Source organism: Amblyomma americanum, chromosome 9, assembly GCF_052857255.1.
Source record: "Amblyomma americanum isolate KBUSLIRL-KWMA chromosome 9, ASM5285725v1, whole genome shotgun sequence".
In the NCBI taxonomy this organism is placed as follows: domain Eukaryota; kingdom Metazoa; phylum Arthropoda; class Arachnida; order Ixodida; family Ixodidae; genus Amblyomma; species Amblyomma americanum.
In genome coordinates, this window is record NC_135505.1 from 27,752,835 (window position 1) to 27,775,476 (window position 22,642).

General features: G+C 44.4%; 1 protein-coding gene across 1 annotated transcript in view; it reads left to right on the forward strand.

Moving 5' to 3' along the window:
• Window positions 1–22,642, forward strand: part of LOC144103263 (nose resistant to fluoxetine protein 6-like) — a 64,662-nt gene that overhangs the window by 18,472 nt on the left and 23,548 nt on the right. Inside the window, exons 3-8 of the mRNA XM_077636028.1 lie at window positions 1,127–1,238; window positions 7,348–7,527; window positions 10,314–10,407; window positions 10,859–10,945; window positions 15,812–15,977; window positions 18,619–18,701. Coding sequence (XP_077492154.1) covers window positions 1,127–1,238; window positions 7,348–7,527; window positions 10,314–10,407; window positions 10,859–10,945; window positions 15,812–15,977; window positions 18,619–18,701 — 722 coding nt within the window. The remainder of the gene's footprint in view (window positions 1–1,126; window positions 1,239–7,347; window positions 7,528–10,313; window positions 10,408–10,858; window positions 10,946–15,811; window positions 15,978–18,618; window positions 18,702–22,642) is intronic.

Genomic DNA, 22,642 nt, shown 5'->3' on the forward strand with positions numbered 1-22,642 from the left:
TGGCTGAGTGGTTACGGCGCTCGGCTGCTGGCACGAAAGACGCGGGTTCGATCCCGGCCGCGGCGGCCAAATTTCGATGGAGGAGGAATTCTAGAGGCCCGTGTACTGTGCGATGTCAGTGCGCGTTAAAGAACTCCAGATGATCGAAATTTCTGGCGCCCTTCACTACGGCGTCCCTCAAAGCCTGAGTCGCTTTGGGACGTTAAACCAAGCCAAACCGTTTATTCAGCACAAGACTCAGAAGGGCTCTTTTTAACCTTGTGAAACAAACGTGCTTCGATGGCCTAGGGTTAGCGTGTCTGACTCGCGACTTACGGCCGACCTGTTCGACTCCCATCTAATTACCGCAATTTTACCGCTCGTTTGACAAACATGTTAAGGAAGCCAACAGTCACAGAAACTAAGGTGCATAGGGGAATGTTTTTATTTTTTTAATTTGTTTTATATTGTAGTGCCAATCAATCGGTTTAAAGAAAATTACTTATAAAGCAGCAGAAAAAACAACCATGCCGCCGGTGGGATCCGAACCCACGACCTCCAAATATCGCGTCCGGTGCTCTTACCAACTGAGCTACGGCGACGGCTGTCCAATCTGCTGCTTTCGTGGGTATTTATGTTTACTGGGTGTAAGCGAACCTTGAGAGTGTTCACCAGCGCCACCCTCGACCATAGCGGTGGACGTAGCACGTCCTGTAATACCGCGAGTGTGACGTAGAACGTCATCTAACGGCGAGGGCGGAAACTGTGCGAGAGCCTTATAAGTAATTTTCTTTAAACCGATTGATTGGCACTACAAATTAAAAAAAATTAAAAACATTCCCCTATGCACCTTGGGTTCGGTGACTGTTGGCTTCCTTAACATGTTTGTCAAACGAGCACCTCATTTTCTTTACCTTGTCTGCTAATCGCTTAACGGGGGTATCGGTTCTGGCAGTTTTGTTGCCATAGGTAGCATAAGAGGGCTCTCGCACAGTTGAATTCATCACAATAATTTTTGTTCTAGTGGGAGTTCTGTTTTATTGATGACAGTTACTTGAAGAGAAAAATCTCATCTACGCAGAACTCTCATGCATAGAGGCGCCTTAACATCACGCTTGATTTCAACTGGCTTCTTTTTATTGTCTAGATGCGTTACTACAAAGGCCACTTCACGTACATGGACCTTCCAATGCTTCGGCTGGGGATCTGCTTTCTAGACGACTGCAACCAAGAAGACCTGCAAAGCATGGTGGATTCAGGTGTGTCCTCCTGAGCAACCTGAGCATAAGGCGCTCACAGTGTAGGAAAGTGAAAACCTTATTTGCATTTATCTAATGATCACTCCGCACGCATGAGTCTAAACCGTAGCGTTTGGCATGCTGCAAACATAGGGCTCGTAGAAGGGGGAAAGAAGGTTCTTCAGGAAATTAAAGAGCTGTCGTCTTTTTCTGGCCGAGTCTCGACCCACCCCGATTCTCCTCTTAGGCTAAATGTAATCGCATAGCACCGGCCCACGCTAAACGACCGCAGAGCACATTGTACACACTCTACGCGCGAGGTAAATGCTGTCGTATCAGTTCTAACAGCTCAGGGGCGAGCGCCGAGTTGGATAGTTATACCACTTGTTGGCGCAATGTCTGTAGTGGAGAGCGGCCCTATGCGCATGCGCGTAGTTTTCGTGCTCTCAAGCACTCCCCCTATTTCGCTTCCGTACCATGTTTCTCTGCGTCCAAGAAGATGCTGCAGAAGGCCTTAGAATTTCTTAATATACCTAGAGAGAAAGCTGGCCACGCTCTGAAAGTTTCTATACAGGTTTAGCCTTAGTGTAAAATTTGTTGCAGAAGTGAAAAAAGTGAAAAGAGCACTATTAAAATAATTTCACCTGCACGCAGACGAGAGCCTCGCTGAGCAGGTGCCGATTTCAAAGGAGAATCCATATTTTAGGGTCAAGACAAGCCAAGCCACTTAATAAACATCGTCTTCCCAGCATTCCGCGGTGGATGGAGTGCTCTTTAAGGAGCTTACATAGACGGTGGCGCCAGCACTTTTTTCTAGTTAATATTGAGTGACTATATGAAGAAGGCGCTATTCTGCCGCTTTTCCTAAAAAAGGAAAAGTGACGAAGAACTGAATGAAAATGCGCCGGACATTTTAAACTCCAATGCATTGAGAGGCATGTCAGGACGTTTGCTCGATGTGCAACAGCATGAGCTTCAGAAAAAACTGCGCGCAAGAGAAGCAAGTGGCGCTCTCAATCTTTTCTGCACGAGCAGTGCAATCGAGGCTAGAAGTCAACAAGAGAGTTTTAACAAGACTAGTGCAAGTGGTAAGCCTAAAACAGTGCACCACGCAGCACATGGGGACATTGCATGACTCTGCATGAAAAATAGTTGTATCTGGCCACGCCCCACTTCTATTGCTTAGCACTTAACACATATTGGCACACCGGAAACGGCACGTACGTGAAAATGAACATCACAAGACACAAGAGAGTCTCAATTAGCATATATTTTTATTTTGCACAGCCACATTTGTAAACGTATCATGTTATTTTTTTACTAAATTGCATTATTAATTAATGCACTCTTGGCTTTGGCCAGCACGTTTCTGATTTCTTGTAACTGCTTTGGGCAAAAGGTGGTATTCTTACTAAATGTAACAATGCATCGCTAACTGGTCAACAGTCCAGAAACACCAAGTACGCAACGGACACGTGGCGAAGGGCGGGCTGCCACGTTGCACTCGAGTTTAGATGAGCACCACACACAACTGCCCCATGCTCTAGGTCGGACACTTGGCTGCAACTTGGTTTCCTTATGGCCATGTTCACCTAAAGGCCGTTTATAAAGTCAGGCTTGAAGAAAATTCTCCACGAGCCGTTTGTACTTGCAATAACGCAGAAGTAGCTCCTTATATGTGGATGCATCGGAAACGCATTCCTCATTCATTGCGCTACGAGAATAAAACTTCAAACTGGAATATCATGAACAAATAAAAATAAAGGAAATAACCCGAGAGGAAACAAACATTTATGTCGAGGAATTTTCAGAGAGAGGCCCGTTTGAATGCTGGGAGGTTGCAATAAGGCCTCAACCAACCAACTTCGCTTTTTCTGTTATTAAAAACCCACCTCTTTTCTTCTGCAGTGAAACCTTCAATAATAGACATCCGAGTTACAAACTGCCTCACGGCGGAACCAGTACCTTGGAGTACAACGCAGAAAGCAATTGTGTAAGTTATGTTTTGTGGTTATAAAGAGCCGTAGAGACATCAAAGGTTGACGTGAGCTGCATAGTACTTTTGCTGCTCAAATAAACTGTTTATTTCCTGCCACCTGATATTTGTCACGCAATCAGGTGAACAGTTTGCGGCTTAAGCAAACATAACACCTTCAAGCGACAAGGGTCGAACCGGGTTCTTTTTAGACGTTGAATCAAATTTTATTTTTGATATGTTCAAAAAAATGTTGAAATGAAGTTTTAAATTAAAAAAGCAACACGCTGTTTTTCAATATTCAGTACTCGTAGGCTAATGTAGATGGCTTTCATGCAGACTGAAACACTGATTTTTGATCTCATTTCTTGCTCGTGTACGCTGGATGTAAGATGAACTGGCAAAGTACTTTATGACAAGAGCTGAAGAGAGGTGCCCCATCCATTCCGAGTCATTCACATTGACAGCTGTTGCGGCGTAGTTAGAGCGTCGTCGTCCAGAATGCCAGCCATTTTCAAGGATAAATATGATCTCACTCATTTCAGCTTTTTTCTCTTAATTAGAGCTCTATGGGAACGTTTAGGACTAAAGGAAAAAGAAGCTCCTCCGGATGATGTGCGTCAAGCATAGCAGGTGTTCAGCTAAGTTGTGCCAAGCTATAAAATTCAACAACACAGTCTATGCAAATTCATGGAGTGCAGCGCTGTAGGCAACCGTCTTGACAAAGGCAGCACCTTGTTTTAATGCACTTGATTTTCTAATGAATAAAAATCATGTTGCCAACTTTTATAGCCTTAATTTCAACACATAAATTTTAATGTTGGATCTCTAGTGAATACTGAGAAGTGCTCACTTCACCTCCTGTTGCGAAAGTAACATTTATGTTGTTACTTTCTCCAGCTTACTGTGATGCTCTCGCGATCTCAATTTTCGCACGTGAATATGTCCTCACACGTCATGGTGTTAACACCTTCGAATGCGCCCGATTCAAGGCGTTCGACTGCGCAAAGCCGCACTCCCCAGACAAGATACCGGCCACGGCGATGGTTTTGGGAGAATGACGATTCTGTATCGCATGCATGGGCCTTGGCATAGGGGTATTCTTGCTACACTGCGATAAATTGTCTGTGTTATGCCAAAACACAGCGCTTGAGTGGTCCTGCTCTTTCTCGGCACCATCGATAACGAAGTGCCAGCGCTTATGGAAGGCCCATCGCTGAAACCGGCGGACTGTTCATCCATTGCGACTGTGCGCAACCGAGCTCCTCTGATCGGCGGATCTTTGAGGGTGCCAATCATCGCCACGCTGGAGCGCAGTTACGTGTCAATATTTATATGCCGCGATGTCTTTTCTAAGCCCTTCAAGAAAGGACGCGCACCAAGTATTTGAAAGAAAACAGGTGAGATGAGCATATCTCAACATTCTCAGCATATTTCACATTGTAAATTTTGCTTCAAATTAACGAGAAAACATTAACATACATCTATATTATTAGCTCCTCTGGTGCATATGAAAAATGCGGGCCTGATAAAGGCGGCTGTCTACAGCCCTAAAATAGTCGGATGTTGACACGGCTCGTTCTCGCGTTTTAAAGCCGAACACAACTTAGTTGAGACCACCTGTATTTCTGTTTCATGCGCCAGTTGAAGCGGCGCGTTCGCAATCCATTAGACAAGTGCTTTAAAGAATACATCCTTGAACAGCTTTTGCTTGAGAAGGCAGCACCCATCAACTTTACCGCTCAGGTATTGAATGAAAGCAACGCAACTTGGTAGTCACAACGCTAGCGTGCGCTCAGCTGGCACATAAATACAGTGAAAAAAGAAGCACTTTCTGTCTTTTGGTGTCCCGGTGCGCAACCACAGATAATTTTAAACAGTTACAGAGCTTCCATCTCGTGAACGATAGCTTTAACCAGGAGAGTAACAATAAAATAATTGCGATATATTTTTGAAAACAAAAGAAACCTTTTGTCTCTAAAGAAATATCGCAGCCTCCTCCTAAAGATCACTCGGCTCACTACGCACAAGCATGCATACCCCGAACCATAGCTAACTGGATTGAGCTACCATCAGATATTGCCACTGTACTTCACGCCGATCGATTTCGTCAAATGCTACGTACTGAAATAAGAACGTGATGTCTCTGTGCTGTTCCGGCTCAGTTATACTAGTTCTGGACTATCCTAATAACTTTTGCTGTGTATTTTCTTACTCTTTTGTAATTTTTCTCTTTTATGTTTCTTTTATAGTATACTAAATCCCTTGTGTTTCAATTTTTACGCTTTATTCTCACCTTGGGCTCTCTTGTTTTTGTGCGAACTTTTCTCCCACTCCTAATATTGGGATCTGCATATTTTGTGGTTGTTTTTACTGTTTGCTGTTTTTTTCTCAGAAACCGTCACTATTGTGTATTGTGTGCTCCCCCCCCCCCCTATTTAATACCTTCTCCCAGAGGGCCTTTAGTGTATTTGAGTTAATTAACAAATAAAGATACTGCATGGTTCTATACGTCCAGAATATTTTTAGGCCTCCTAGCCCTTGCCATCGCTGCTGCCACGTTGACCGACCTCTTCTTGCTGCTCCAACCAAAATGTGGAGAAAAACGGAGTGAGTGTATAACCTTTTTTACGTTTTTTCTTGCATCCAAATGACGGTTAATAGCATGGAAATCGTAAGTTCTTTTTTTGCCTAAACCTAGCTATGTCAACTCTAGGCATGTGTTAAACTAGGTAATCAGTAAGATTTGGATCAACTAAGTAGCGTAGCAACAGCAGGGGCACCACTCTCAAGGTTCAGGCCCAAACGCGGTGAGCAAAGGACGAATGAAGAACCGCAAGACGGGCGCTGCAACCTGGAGTGAAGTTTATATCCCAAAGGTAAATGCGACACATCGAAAAATCAGAAATAAATAAACATGGTGACTAAAGTAGGCTGTGGAGTCAAAAGTACATAGCCAGGCCACACGAGATTACAAAATTTCAAGTTTCTTCTGGTATATTGTCATGAGGAATAGCTAAAGATGATTTTCTAATGTTCGAACCATAGATTTCGTCAGAGTGAAAAGTTGCTTCGAATTAAAGGATATCGTTTTGTCCGGGTGCCTCTGCAGAGAGTTTTTACCGAAAGACTGTCCGACAGGATCTATTTGCTGTGAAATAAACCGCTGTGCAACTGTCCGACAGGATCTATTTGCTGTAAAATAAACCGCTGTGCAAGTGCCGCCCTAATTCGTAGTGAAATAAGCGCGCTCTGTGCAACATTTCGTCAAACACCGGAGAGCGACTCGTATGCGCTTAAGTACGCTTAAGTTTGCCTAAGTATGCTTAAGTACGCTTAAGTATACGCTTAAGTAAGTATACGTGACTTAAGTATACACCATCACATTTTATCACAATGATGTTCCGGATATTGAAATTATTCTGTTGCCATAACCACCTTAGTCTGCGGTGAGCATGCCGCGAGGAATGAGCAGAAATGTACTGATATTACCAAATCTTCCGCTTTCACCACGTCGTTAAGAATATTTTTCTGTGCCAGGAAGTATAGTTTATTCTAGATTGGAAAATTTCCTCAATGCTCATAATTGCAAAAACTAAACAAGTGGTCAAGCGAGTGGAGGATTCGAAACTGATTCGGGAACATTCTCAGCAAGTGTAAAAAATTTGCTGTTCAGCGATAAAGTGGGAGTTGTCGACGCTTGCTTAGAATGACCAGTAGTAATTTGTGAAGAAAATTTCAGACCTCTTTTTCGAGAGAAAAGAATTCTGAGCAGTTTTTTCTTCGCTATTACTTTCACCCGCGAGTAAGGATGAGGCAAGAGAAAAGGCACAAGGCAACCATCTGTGGTGGCCACTTGACCGTGGATTACAAAGTGAAACCGATATACTACATAAATTTAAAAATAAATCAAGCGCTTGCATTGGCCAAAGAACGGTTACTAAAAGCAAAGTGACCTGTCTTCCAGCCTGCCTCATTGACATAAGCTCATAACGGCACCACACGTAGCTCACATCATTGGTAGAACTCGTCCCCCATGACGAATAAGAATAATCCGAAGTACTGAAGGAGTTAAGAGCCTTTAGGTTCCCATTGCATGAGTGCTAATACCAGCGGAAAATTTTGGTCGCAACAGCACTCTGTATTTGCTTCCAGGTGCGTTGGTTCAGTTCGCGATGGCGTTCTCGGTGGTGTCCAACACACGCGTGCTGCTCATGGTTGCCGACCGAGCCGATGCCGACCGCTATTCTCTGCAGTTTCTGCACGGCCTGCGACTCTTCAGCCTTGGCCACGTCGTTCTGGGCCACTGCTTCATGACGATTTCGGACAGCGTGTGTAAGCGCACCCACCTTGTTTTTTTTTCTTTCTCACGAACACAGGTTTCCTCTTGCAATCGCTGTGCATGCTTGTGTTGAAATATCTCTATTGTACAATGGCGAACAAAGCTAAGTCCATTTTGTTTCTTCGTGTATTCGTGCATCTGTGCCTCGGCTCGTCTCTGCGTGGCGTACTTCGGCAGTCGAGCAAATTTTGTATGACCCCGCCGCTATGGTGTTTGTCGGCCTCTGAAGGCTTTGAGTCGCCGCTTTTTTCCGGGCAAAGAGGTGAACTACTCTGTGGTAGCAGGTCGGGCGGTGATGTCGAATCGTTTCGGAAGAACAAAATGGCTGCTCTTCTGTTCTAGGCCGGAAGGCGGATACTGAGAGATAGGCTTCGGAGAAAAGGAAATCTAGCGGGGAGGGGAGTTTGGTGGTACTTAGCCTAGACGGCAGAAATGATAGGAGGGGCTTTACTTGACCAGCAGCAAAAGACGCTTATCAGCTTGTAATTTGCATTAGAGAATCTTCTGGCCGGTCGGTTGGAACTCGTGACGCCGTCACCGGAAAGGCCGGTTTTCCGCAATTTCGAAGTGAACGGCGGTGTAGCGTGACCTGCTGGATCGTCGTCGACACATGAATCCTTGTTTCCCGCAATTTATTGCGTGATCATATTTTACTCGAATTTCAACCAATCCCGACATAAAACCTAACGCCAAACTGTAATTTTTATAGCGTTAACTATTAAAAGTTAGCTAAAAGCTTATTAATAATACGTTGCCCGGCGTGCGCACGTCATCCCACTGTGGCATTAAAATGTTGCAGAAGCCACGCGTGCAGCTCAGGAGAGCCTATATTTAAAAAATCGTGTTCACCTTGCCTTCAAACAGCCTGTAGAATGAACAAGTGTTCTTTAAAAAAAAATGAAGTTAAAACTGGCAGATCAGCAGCATTTTAGCCCATTGCGGCTGTTTTATATGCATCTTTGACCTTCTGGAAACCATTGCACTAAGCGAGATGTACTTCAAGTTCATGTGCATTGTTAAGGAAAGCCGACAAAAGCAATGAAGTGCTTAACCATTTTTTCTGCAATTGCGTCGGTGTCAATTCAAGCAGCGCAACTCTCGCAGCATTCAGTTCCAACTAACTCAATAAGCGCCTCATATAACCAATGCGTTTGCCCTGGGCGCTCTGGCCCAACAAATTCTGGCTACATCGCACCAAAATACATCCGCTTTCGAGAAGCATGAAGGCTAAGCTACCTCGCCAGTGCCCCTGACTCGTCGAAAACGTCGGGAAGTGTTGGGCCCCAGCGCCGAGGGTAACGGCGCTTTCAAATATCTATAAACTGACATGGATACCACTAACGGTGTGCTACACGCCTCTCTTAGTTAAGGAGCCTAACAGTAATAGGTAAAAAGTTAACTATTCAATATTAGTTAACCAGCCTACTAGTTAGCACGCCTAGCTGTACCCTGATGTACTGCAGCGCTGATCGTGCTATGCCAAAGAATAAAACCGCTCTTCTCACTTGAAAAGCCTATTTTTTAAACTGCGAAAAGTCTTAGGTGATACGCCCTCTATATCATCCAGCATTTTCTTCTTTCTTGCTTCCTTCCTCTCTTTCTTTCTTTCTTTCCTTCTGTCTTTCTTTCTTTCCTTCTTTCTCTCTGTCTGTCTGAATTTCTGTCAGACGATCTTGTGGCAGGTCGTTCCATCTGCTCGCCTGCATGCCTGGAGTTAAGGTATACGTAGCAGCTCCCTACAAGAGCATTGTAGCAATAAGGTCCGCCATCTTGTTCCCCCAGTCAAAAAATTATTCAGGAAAGCCGCCACAATTTCACGCAGAACCTATGTTTGACGCAGAGTGAAGAGTTCGCGTTTCCTTAATCGCTTATTTGGGTTTTTGAATTGAAATTATTCTAAGAAAGATGCTGTCACAGCGAGTGGTACAAGTTCCTAGTGTGCGCTGGCTCTATGAAGGCCTATCTCAATGGGTTAACAACGCTACACTCGCGATGTGCATGGATAGTAGTGCCCCTTGTGAGCTTAACTTAAGGCTAACGTTTTCTCTTTAACTATAAGGGAAGCTTTGTCATAAATCTACGCGTTCTCGATAATAAATGAAAACGTGGAGGTGGGAAAAAGTAAGCATGAAAATCACGAGAACAGTACACCAACTAGTCGTATCCCTGCAACAATCGAGGTCGTACATTAACTGCATTCTACAAAGCAGTGCTGGGGTGTCAACTTCTCGATAATGTAGAAGTGCTTTAGAGCAAGGTGGTCACGTTTGTCTGACACATGTGTCAGCCTTGAGCGGAAAATAAGCACGCAACTTTGGCTTCCATTGCGAGGCTATGCAGTATCTCTGTATCCACATACGTGCCTACTTCACCAGCTGTCTAATAGTGCTTGCGTGTTTTTTTATTCATGAAAGTTACAAAGCTGCCAAATACGATGATGGCATAACATGCGACACCTTTCTAGTGGCTTCCAGTTGGAAGCGCCTCCTATAATCGCAGGAGTTGGTTATTCTTATCATTTTCGCAAACACTTCTTCCCTTACTACATCCATGTTCTAGCAGCCCTGAGCTATGCGTTTGAGAACCTCCGAGATTTAATGAAACTAAGTTACTTTTTTGCAAATTAGCATCCTGTCCTACAATACTAGAATGAATTGAGCGGCAAATATACCGAAGACCTAATTTTTGCCCAAGACTCTTCTGTCGTAACACGTAAGAAAATGCGCTGTTTCTCTTTCATCCAAAATGAAAAGAATACAAATGCGTTTTGATGTCGCAGCACGTATGCTGAATTTCCTCATCGACTCGACCCAGTGGCCATCCTTGATCATAACAGGAGCATTCAACAGTGTTGACACGTTCTTTTTTCTGAGGTAAGCTACAGGAGTAAAAAGACAAATATACTATTACACAATGCCGTAGAGCATCGTATAGCAGTGCCCAACTCGGCAGTGAACGTTTGGATTTGATAAAATAATAATGGAACCGTAAATGCACAAGATATACCAGCATGGTGAGGAAATTGCTTCCGAAATTAGACTTGCTTGTTTTATTCTAGACCATAGCAGCCTTGATGAAACTGCATACTTAGACAAGAAAGAGAATGTGGTAGCCGTTGCTGTGGAAACGCAGCAAAATCATGCATATAAGTACGCGTTAAAAAGCTCGGCACTTAACTAGTGCTCATAGTTAGACAAATGAATTAACGCAGAAGGCACGATTGATTGAGTCTGCATTGTTTCTGCATGTTATGCTCATTTGTTAACATGTATATTCACGTTATTAGTTTGATGAATTTACACTGCTGTTCTGATCATGTTGCAGTGGATTCTTCCTTTGCTTTATTATCACCAAGCAGAGCAGAAATGGCCCCATCCTCTTCGCGTTAGGTGTGGTTCGAAGGCTGATAAGGTGAGAAAAAATGAATTATTTCGTAGCTTTAGGGATAAATATACATCGACTATAACTAAGATGAAAACACGCACCTTTTCGGAAGTTACAGACACGAATAGCTGCTGGGTGGTGTGGGGGGGGGGGGGGGGGGTTCTCAGATAAGTTAGCGTAATCTGTGGTGCTCAAAACAAAGCAAGCGGTTCGCCATCAACAACAAACTTTGTAGAGGTGCGTCGAGATCTATGATGTTGGCGTATTTCACGGTTACAAGCGCAATGAATTTATTCAGCGGTGCACAAGCGGAGCAGCTGCTGCGATGTGAGTTACCACAGCAAATGGTGATTTACCATAAACTTACAAATAGTTGTTCAGAGCAGTATCTCTAGGATACGTACCCGTCCTCACGTCAGTGCCGTTACAATTCATAATGGCACTCTACTGGGCTGTGCAGTTCCTTCAGCATATTCAGCGTTCTTGCGGCGTATGATTGAGCTGACCGGATGAACAGGGGACGAACAAAGCGCTGTTTTCCAACTCTGATATATTTTCGAAAGCAGGGACGTATGTAACATGTATTGTAGTCAAGGGTCTGACGGAATCCCGTCTGGTCGGGATGGTACAGGATACTAGTGAGTCGCACCGACCAAAAATTAAGATGAAATGACGTTTCGGCTCCCACACGGAAGACTTGTTCACAATGAGGCAAAACGTGGCGGTGGTGCCTTTTTATGCGGCGTATATGCGATCCCAGGCATCTCGCGTAGATAGGTGGAATATTCCCGTCATTTCCATTGATAGTATGCGCTGTTGTTTGGATGATCAGCGACTCAAGATAGAGCCGTGATTTCCTGTCTTTTTCTTTGGCGACCACACGTGCCTCTGCCCAGTCGATATTGTGGCTGGAAGATACTGAATGCTCGGCAAGCGCATTTTGTTCTGCGCGCCGGTTCTTCACGTCATTCTTACGTTCACGTAATCTGTGTGCAAAATCTCCTGTTTCGCCTATGTATACTGATGGGCAGTCGGCACATGGAACCTGATAAACAACGCCAGGGAATCTTTCTTTCTTAAGCCCGTCCTTGACATTGACAAGTTGGCTTCTCAGTTTTTGAGATGGCACATGAGCAGTGTGCACTCCATATGAACGTAAGATACGTGCAAGTGCATCACTGATGCCTGGGACGTATGGAAGAGCCGTTCGCTTTTCTGTGCTTTCGGCTGGCTGCATCCTAGGGCGGTCAAGTTTTCGCTACATGGAGTCGATGACGTGCACCGGGTAACCACAGGTCGTCAAATCACGTCGAATGTGTTTCGATTCAGCCGCTCGGTCTTTCCGCCTGGAACATACTTTCATGCGTCGGAGGAGCGTTGAAACAACCGAACATTTTTGGCAAACTGGGTGAATTGACCTGTAACTGAGGTAACGGCCGGTATGTGTAGGTTTCCGGTAAACGCTGAAATGTAATCTAGAGGAATCTCTTGTGACAAGCAGATCCAAAAATAGGAGACGGCCATCGATTTCTTCTTCCACGGTGAACTGTATGGCTGGCTCTATGCTGTTCAGTTGTACAATAAAATCTTTCAATGCTTCCCTCTTCATCACGCAAAAGCACTCATCCACGTACCTTAGGAAAACTTTGGGGGCAGGCGTGAATGCAGCGAGCGCGCGGCCTTCGATTTCTTCCATGGTCAGATTTGCGATCGTGACGGAGATGGAAGCTCCCATCGCCGCACCGTGGATCTGCTTGTAAGGGACGTTCTCAAAGGTGAAATAAGTGTTTGTCAGGCAAAAACGGAGAAGTCGAGTCAGGTCTGGAACGTCGATAGGGGTCTTTTCAGGTAGCGTTGGGTCGGATTCAAGGGCAGCGGTGCAGACTTTCACGGCAAGGTCCACTGGAACACTTGTGAAAAGGGATTTTACGTCGAAAGATACCATTATTTCACCGGTTTCCACTTCCAGGTGTCGAACGTTTTCGATGAAGTCCTGGGTGTTGATATGTGTGTAGGTCTTTTGCCTACGAGAGGGGAGATAACGCGGTGCAAAAATTTTGATAAATTCTGAAGAGGCGAACACGTGAAGTCTAGAATAGGGCGCAACAGGACATCAGGCTTATGAATCTTCGGGAGTCCGTAGATCGCAGGGGGTGAACCATTGTGGCATAGCAGGTCGTAATCGAGGGAACGTTGCTGTTTGCTGTTGCTTTGCTTTGCTGATCACACGTTGTCCGGAGTGCCACCTTTTGCAGGCTGCGAGGTCGTTCGAAACTGGGGTTCAGCCCGCGAGGGGCGCAGCGGGGTTTACGGAGCTTCTCCCAAGCGAACACCCCTAAAGAAAGCCGGGCGGCAGGCCGCGGGCCGCTTGTACCCATTTTTACCGGTGGGTGTCCGGCGGTGGGTTTTGAACCGACCACCTCCCGCAGCCGAGACGGGTGCCCAAGCCACTAGGCCACAGGTCAATGGAAATGACGGGAATTTGCCACCTATCTACGCGAGATGCCTGGGATCGCATATACGCCGCATAAAAAAGGCACCACCGCCACGTTTTGCCTCATTGTGAACAAGGCTCCCGTGTGGGAGCCGAAACGTCATTCCATCTTAATTTTTGGTCGGTGCGACTCACTAGTATGACGTATGTAACACTCATTGCAGATCATGTTGTACTGGAGACTGAATACTTTATTTAATGAGAAACTAAAGCCTCCTAAAGCTTATCTAGGAGCGGCCAGCCTTGTTGTTTACCTCATTATAGAGCTACTTTGTTTTGCATCGTTTGCGTTGTTTTTTTTTTGTTTACCGTTATCCAGTTTTTAAAATATTCGTCGCTGCTTAAGCCTGCCTATTTGAACCCTGCATTTGAAGAAGCGCGACATGGGCATTTCTAACCAAAGCCACACAGGTAATCGGCCCAATATTGCAACCGGAATGCTCCATCCTGGTACTTTGCCGAGCATGCCTTTGCCAATACGATTTCAATATTGGACCAATTACCTGTGCTCCTTGGGAAAATTTTGCAGTTAATCACAACGGCCGACGTTCGGCTGTGGAGAAGACATGGCCGCACACGATGGTCGCGAGATCAAACACTCGTGAAAAGCTTAAGCGCCAACTCCAAGTGCCCTTCTTGGGCGTACGCGCTCAGCGTCGGCACTCTTGGCGTACGCCAAAAGCTGTCTGCGCATGCGCACTGCAGGAGACGCCAGTGAGCCTCGGCGAGGCGCCGATATCTGACCGTGCTAGATATCGGCTCCAGCGCACGGGCGCTCGCGTACGCGTCGGAAACGGGGTCCGGTTTACAACAATGGGAGGACTGCGGGGACCTCGGTGGCTCTTTTTTTATGGCTTGAAGCTCTTTCTGGTTCCCCGAAGTTTTCTTCGTGGTTTAAGCCCCTTTTTTCCACGGCTTCAAATTCTCTCCGTCGGATCGAGAGGGGAAGCAAGCCATCACCAGCAACATGGAGACATGCATGGAGATGCATGCCCCTTTTCGACGCCTGTTCCGGCGTACGCCAAGAGCGCCGACGCAAGGCGCGTACGCCTAGGAGGGGCCCTTGCAGTTGGCACTCTACGGCGCGCGCAGTGTGCCCATGCAGGGACGTTTCTGACATTCGTCGGTGCGTGGGAAGACCGCGTGAGCGGTAACTTCTTTCGTCTTTTTTACCTGTTCCGCTTTTTGTCATACACACGACTCTGCCTCCAAAAAGAAGAGCACTTGTAAGTCAGCCCAACGTCACCCCCTTTACTTTACGCCGCGGCCTGCGCGCACTGCAGCGACCATATTCTCATCAGACGACGCGTACCTTAAAATGGCCTCCTGTCTTTTACGGAACCTTCAAAAACGCACAAACTCTGCAGCCCATTTCATTGCTGTGCCTAAACAAGCTTTCTCCTCCCAGCAGTCAAATAGCTTCAAAATTTCTCGCCAATTTTTATATTATTTGTAATTTTGATTAAATCTGCTGTAGTGCGTGCATTTATATAAATATATGCAAAAAAGACGCTGTTGAATATTTATGCGTGCACGGAGGATCGTAGCAGGGAACATGGGGAAAGCTGACAGAGGAAGAACTGGGCCTGCGGCTGCCGAATACTTTGTGTACATTCATGAGAGACCCTCACGCTCCAGAAATGTATTTAGACTAATGTTGCAACGCTAACTGTTGCTTGGATATGACGGGTATATAATGGTGTCGAAGTAGCGAACGGGTCTATTCATTCAAGCGTGCTAAGAATTACAAAATAAGCTCACTGCACGATCAGGACCGCGATAAGCTGACGAACAGACTGAGAGAGAGTGAGAGGAGAACACATTCTTACGATTATGCTACAAGCCGCGGCTCTCCACGTGCTGTAGCTATACATATAGGATTAGTGACACATGTATACAGTAGTCACGAAAATTTTTAATGCAACAGAATTTGAACCTCGTTGGAAAGAAACTTTGTCGTTACGAGCTAAAATCTCTCATTGTTTGGAGGGAATTGACCGGAGAAATCGCAATGGCGGAGAGAAGTCTCCCTAACCAGAACTTAATCAGTCCTGTTAAAGGTTTAAAAACCTGGTAATGCTATCTCATTTCCATGACGTAATAAAAATAAGTGTCCAAGTAACTTTTTCGCTTCATTTCGATGATGTCGACTCTGTGCCTACAATTCAGTTTCTTAGCGTTGTTTTCTGTGGATACGGTGTCTAGGTCACATTCGCCAGCACAAAACCATCAGGCGTGCTGCCTGTTTGCATCCCAGGCAGATGTTTATAAAAAAAGTTTTCGCTTCTAAACTTGGAAATTTCACACAAACGTGAAAATAAGGAGTGGAAAGCCTGGACTCAAAACTGACACTAAAGAACTCGTATTTTTTTACGCCTCTCCTCATTACATCGTTGCAGAACGTGTGTCCCACTCTTCTGCATCCTCATGTGCTTCTACATACTCCCACTGTTCATCTCCGGGCCAGACAGCAAGACGTTTTTCCTCACGTTTCACGAGGAGGTTGCCGAGCACTGGTGGCACTTGCTGCTTCACATCCAGAATTTCTACAAGATAGATGCGCGGGTAAGTTTCGGTCCATGTCAACACCTTGCATGAATTGTCCGCCGCAATGTAGAGAGGGTCTAAAATATTAATCAATAGTGATTTCTCTTTTAAAAACTGGAAATATACCTGAGCGTAGTCCACGCATGTTTATTGTGCGGTAGGAAGGACGCTATTGACGTGATTGAATGCATCAAAAAGACGATTAATTTGGTAAAATTACCAAATCAATTTTATATATTTCGTTTTGGCGTACATAATCAAACTGCAACGTTCAAGGTCAACAAACACCAAGGTGGGTAACTTTTTTTTTTAAATTTCAGATTCGCCATTGTGGTTCGTGGTATTTAACGTGAAAATAAATGAAAATCTGTTTTGAAAGCTCTTAAAGTTAGCTCTTTCTCATTGCAGATTGATTAATTGATGTCTCTTTAATAATATATGGCTTGCATCGTTTATGACAAGACTTTGACATGGTTTCAAGTTTGTTTTTTTTTTGTTTCATGTTTTCACTGACAAAGCTGTGCTACACAGATAACTGGTTTGGTAAATTGTTAAAGGGGGATGTTCTAAAGCGAAGGGAGACCTCGTGAAGATACCGAGCAGAGGGACTGCATTTCAGCAGTCCACAATGCGGCAAAGCTAACTTAGCGTGTTGTCAGAGGCGTATTTTACCACGGTGCTGATTCAGAAACTTTATAAACTTAACTCGCCTTCGTTGTTGGAGCCCTTCGATCTCGCAATACAATCGTGAGCCCAATGAGGAGGAATATAAAAAATGAAGCCTGTATAATTTAAGTTTATATTTTTTTGCATTGCATCGGGCAAGGAATTCCGGCCTTGCCGTATAATTCACTTGCAGAGAGCGCAACAACGTATTTCGCAGCTCTTTGTTTTAAAAGAAAATCTGCATTAAACAATTTTAAACATTACGTAAAGCCATAATGAGTTACATGGAATCCAATTCTCATCGACGAGCAAACCATGCTTTTGTTTTCTTCCCTGAAAGTCTTATTCCCTTTCAACTTATGTTTCGTTTACTGTTTTAAGCGAGGCCGCAACAATTAATACAATTTTTGTCCATTATGAGTGAAGAGCAGACAAATTTATCTCAATTGTTTAACTCTGAATAGATATTTCAGAACTGCTTTTGTTTTAAGCAGTTTATATTTACTAAGCATTTACAATTACCACAATTCTATTGCCATCCGCGGGCAGTTAAATCAGTAAAAATAAAGCGCAAAATTTTTATATGTCGTCATGTTCGCAATGTCCTGCTCTCTACAAAAAATCTATTCTTTTTTTTTGTATACACAGTACTCCCGAAACTAAAAGTACTCTAAACTCCAGCTTGCATATGTTCACAATGTTTCTGACAAAATAAGCCTTCAAGAAGTATTGCCCGTATACGCAGAAAAATTTAGGGCTTCATTGCACTCACCACGTCTTCTAATTCATTCGCAAAATATAGAGCCATTCTACTGTCACTCATGAACTGTCGTAATGTTTGCAATGGCAGAAATAATGAAAACCTATAAACCTACCCTTAAGTTTATTCCCATGCATGCCTTGTTTATAGCCTTATTTGTTTGCGTTTTGGTTAGAGAAATCGCCATTGCAACCAGAAAATGTCCCGATCAGTCCAGTTTAAACTGGAACTGAGTTGGTGGTGCCCATTTGTAGTAAACTCGTAGAATCTGCGATGCATAGGGACCTTCAGGACACAATATGATGTCGGCGACCTCTTCACAAATGAAAGGTAAACTTGCGCTGAAGAAAAGCTACACATTCAGATAACAAACACCGATACATGCCAGATACATCTCTTGACGAGATGCCCTACCAAAGACCCATTTCTCGTTCCAAAGCCCGTTCCGATGGGTAAAACAAAGTGACTATAATTGAGGGCTAAATGAAGGCTTTAATAGACCAGTCTAAAGCTTACAAAGAGTCTTCCTGCTTCGAGTGCATTTACTGCGCCCAACCGCCTTTCCCTCCGTGAAGGCTAAGCTTCAGCTTGTTTTCGTTTGCGGGACATTCTCCTGTCGCGGTAACCCTACAGTGTAGTGGCACTCCCGGAGCTCTTTTTTCTTTTCCAGTCCACTTAAGGCCAGTGTTTCGCGCGTTAATAGGGACTGGCGAAGTTTAAGACACTGCCAGATTAACGCTTTCAAGAGAGTTCGGAGACTTTTGATGTGATCTAATTTTACGTTTGAATTTCACGAAAACTAATATGAGTTTAAACCAGGAATAACTGCAGTTTGTTGCAGTCAAATTCATGGGCGTGATCGATGGCTTTGATTGCTGATAAAGCATGCCTCGAAAACGTGTTTGGCAAACGCAGTCACTTTGAAGCTTAATACAGAGGACGAGCTTATTATTCACGCCGATATGATATAATCGCCAGAACTGTAATTAATGAACGATTTGGTTTAAATGAAGCTACAGCTATAAAACATGCGAGACACTTTCTGGCCACAGCATTGTTTAGGATATTTCAGTACAGGCTTGTTTTATTTATTTCTTTTATCATAAAAGCCCAGAAGTTTATCAAGAACAACGTAAGCTCGAGAGTTTTGCGCCTTGCACTTATGCAGTTCAATTACACGAGTGCTGGGGTGATGTCAGCCATGCCTATGTATTCTTTTTTTTCAAATCGCAGATGCTGCTTGGTCACATATGGTACCTTTCTGCGGATTTTCAGCTCTTCGTTGTCGCCCTTCCTGTTATGCTGCTTCTAAAAAAGTGAGCATCGATTATATGCATAGAAACAAATCAACCACGGCAAATTATTTCGCACGACGCACTCGCCACAGCTCACGGAGGCAGTCGGCTTCCAAATCGCCGACTAAGCTTCATAGCTACGCATACGAAAATTTCATTCAAGAAACATTGAAGTTTATATTTAAATTACGTCCTCTGACGTGCCTGCCGTGATGGCTCATAAGCTTTTGTTTAAAGCTGCTTGTAACAGAGTCGTGGGATTTAGTCCTGGTTCAGAATCTGCATTTCGACAGACGGGAAACGTAATAAATATCATGTGCTCTGTGTTGTCAGTGCACCGTAAAACACTCCTGGGGCCGTATTCGAGAAGCTGTCCATTTTCTGTTATCCATTTCAAGTCCATTCGGTCCTCTGTCAGTGCTAACTCAGATAAAACCCCGGCTTTCAAGCGTCTTTTGGGAGGTTGACGACCGCACCTCACCACTGGCTGAATATTGCATTCAATTTCAGCCAATGGTAACGTCCAGTCGGAAACCGCCCAATGGCCGGGTCGGTTGCCACAGACCTTGGAAAGCCGCGGGTGTGTCTGAGTAACCACTTACAGATGACCGAATGCACCCGAAATGGACAAAGGAAAATGGACAGTTTATAGAATACGGCCCCAGGTGGTCGCAACTGATCCTGAGTTCTTTACGAAGGCGTCACTGTAAGCACCTCATGCAGGTCTGGAGGTTTAATCATGCCCAGCATTCCTGGACTTCAGGAACTGGCACCATCTCTTTTCCTCTAGTGACGAACACCGCGTGACTCAGCGAGGATGTCTAAAAGCTGTAATTTTGAAGAAACTAGGGAGTCCCGAGAGATTCTCTCCAAACATGGCGACTATCCTGATCGACGCTTCCTCCCTGCTGCAAAATCTGACCTAAAAAAAACATCATGTGATCACACAAGCTATTTCCGACTGCCTTTGAAAATCAATGGGATGTACTAAACTTTTGAAATACCCGCAGTGAATCTTAGTGTTCAGTGCCACGCGGCTCACGGCAACAGCCTCGTAAAGCAGGACTCTGTGGCCAGATTTCCTGGGCCTGCTTCTATGAAGTTGGAAGTTTATTTTAAAAACTACACTGAACCACATAAATACATATTCTACTGCTGAAACAGGTCCCAGAGTATTGCTGCTGTAGGGGTACCTCTTATAACAAAATGGAGAAATCAATAACATTTTTGGGAACAATAACAAGCAAGGCATCTCCAAGTGAAAAAAAAACAACTCAACATAATAAAGCAATACTACACGTACACAAGTTCAAAATGTGCTAGTATACTAGCGATTCAAAATATTCATATTCAGTTGATACTTAAATCACGACAGAAATGTTGCTTGTTCGTTATTACGCCGCACAAAAATTGCACACTTCAATGAAAGAAAATCCAACTGTTTGAGTGCCAAAGGTAGTCCGAACATTGGGACGCAAAACGTTTCCATGAAGCGAAAAGCTTGTAACTTTAGTGTTTTAATATCTTTCAAGTAAATAAATTGCAGTAAATAACTCCAAATACTACAATGTTGAATTCGGCTAGATCATGAATGCGAAGTATATTAAGATCGCGATACAACGGGGACGTAGGAGAGTGCCAATTATTTCCTGACGGCTTGATTCTGATTGCTTTGAAGCGATGAAGGATGAGAAATATACGTCAGAGCTCACGAAGTTATGCGGTACATTTAATGACTATAATAAATAAATGCATAGTGCGGTGTAACCAATGTGCATAGCTTAAAAAACAGCGAGCCTTAAGCCCGGGATACATGGAGCGTTGTTTGGGCGATTTTCACCCGACGGCGCACATTTGACGCCCGGCCACGAAAAAAACGCCCGCCGCCGCCCATCTGGCCCCGCCAGATATTGACGCGCGGCGTCCGGCGAGCCCGGAAGCGGCAGCCGAAGCAAGCCAATAGCAGCGCAGAAAGCCCGCTCTTCCGGTTTGGCCGCCTCACCGCCTCCGCCGCCAACATGGCCGCCATGGCCGACGAGCACTGCTGTGTTTATTGCACGGAAATGTTCTTATCGTGGAAATAAACGCTTCACGAGACATGAAATGTCACTTTTTTCGAGAACACGACCGAATCTTGGATCGAAATGTCCGTTTTTCCTCCCTGAAGGGAAGGTGCCGAAAAAAACCGCAGCCGATCGTAGCCACGGCTGAGCGGGCATCGAAAGGTACGCGACCGCATGCATTCGAGCACGCAAAACCTTGTAGATATCTATGCACGCGTGCTGCAATCAGTACAGTGGGGTCTAAATGAACAATTTCGTTATTCTGACAGAGCAGTCAGCGTCGCTGCTCTCAAAGATCTCCTCGCTCAATGGTATTTGCCACTCGTTGATCATATTGCTTTCGCGCTGAGAGATACGCGGCGGCGGGCTGCCGCTTATTCGCTCCATGTATCTCCGGCCGGCCGTCGCGCCGCCCCGACGTTTTCTGCCGCGCGAACATCGTCGGAAAAAACGTCGCATGTATCCCGGGCTTTAGGCACTATTTTAAAGCCGTATGATGTTTTTCTCTGTAACTCCTTAATACGCATGCTAAATTTAAAGCAACTGTCAAGTAGATCACCAAGCAATAAATAGTGATTAAAACGATGTATGGGGCGTGAATTTATGTGTAATAGGAATACAATTGCCAGGTTATTACACTTACCTACAAATAAATTATTATTATTAAACTCTTGATATTATTTACATTTCGGGAACTAAGAACAACATACTTCGATTTAGAATGATTTATAAATACTCTTGATTAGTTTATTACATCCTAGTCGAAATCAAGAGGAAGAAATGGGCTTGGGCAGAGAATGTGATGTGGAGGCAAGACAACTGCTGGTCCATAAAAGTAACGGTGTGGAATTCAAGAGAAGGCAAGCGTAGCAGGGGCAGCAGAACGTTAGGTGGGCGGATGACATTGCGAAGTATGCGGGAAGATCGTGGGCGCGGTTAGCAAATGACAGGGTTAATTGGCGAATTAATGGAATGGCAGCGCACAAGCAAACACAGACCCCTTGTCCCCTTCTTTCTGTCGCTGTTTGCTTGTGCGCTGCCATTCCATTAATATGAAAACCAACTAGCCCGTCGGCCGCTTTACTTAATTGGCGAGACATGGGAGAGGCCTTTGCATTGCAGTGGGTGCAATCAGGCTGATGATGATGACAAGTACTCTGTTTCTAGCAAACCAGTTAGCAATGTTATGAGGTCTTTGTTGAGTGTCATGGAAAGGGAGTTAAAAATTTATTCGAAGAAAAAGAGTGGTGTGATCTGTATACAAAATACATTCAGATGGGACATTTAGTTAGAAAGTTGATATATATTAAAAATAACAAAAGCCCAATTATCGAACTTTGATGAACACCAGCGTTGATGAGCTTCATGTCGGAGAGTACATCAGAGATATTAACCGTTAGTTCACGATCGGATAAGTAACTGCGAACAAGATCAAAACTGTTCCCTTGAATAACATATTACGCAAGTCTGGAAGAAAGAATATCACAGTTAATCGTCTGAAATAACTTAGAAAAATCAAGGAATACCAAACCAACGTAGTTACCTTTGTCGGTTTCTATTTTGCATTTATCTTTGAAGTAAACAAAATTGTGGTTAGTAGCATATTCAGCTCTAAATCTGAACCGCTTCGGGTGCGAGAAACAATACTTTTCAATGTAATTAGACAAACTGCAAAGAATTAGCTTTTCAGTTACTTTATTGAAGAACGTATGCATTTGAATCGGACGATAATTAGACGTCGGAAACTTACCACCTTTCTTAAACACCAGAATAATTTTACTTCTCTTTAATCCTACTGGGAAGACCGTAGATTAGAGAATTAAATTGATCACATTAGGCTATTACGTATAGGCTATTGCAGTAGGCTACTAGGCATAAGTAGAAACCCGCTGTATGCGC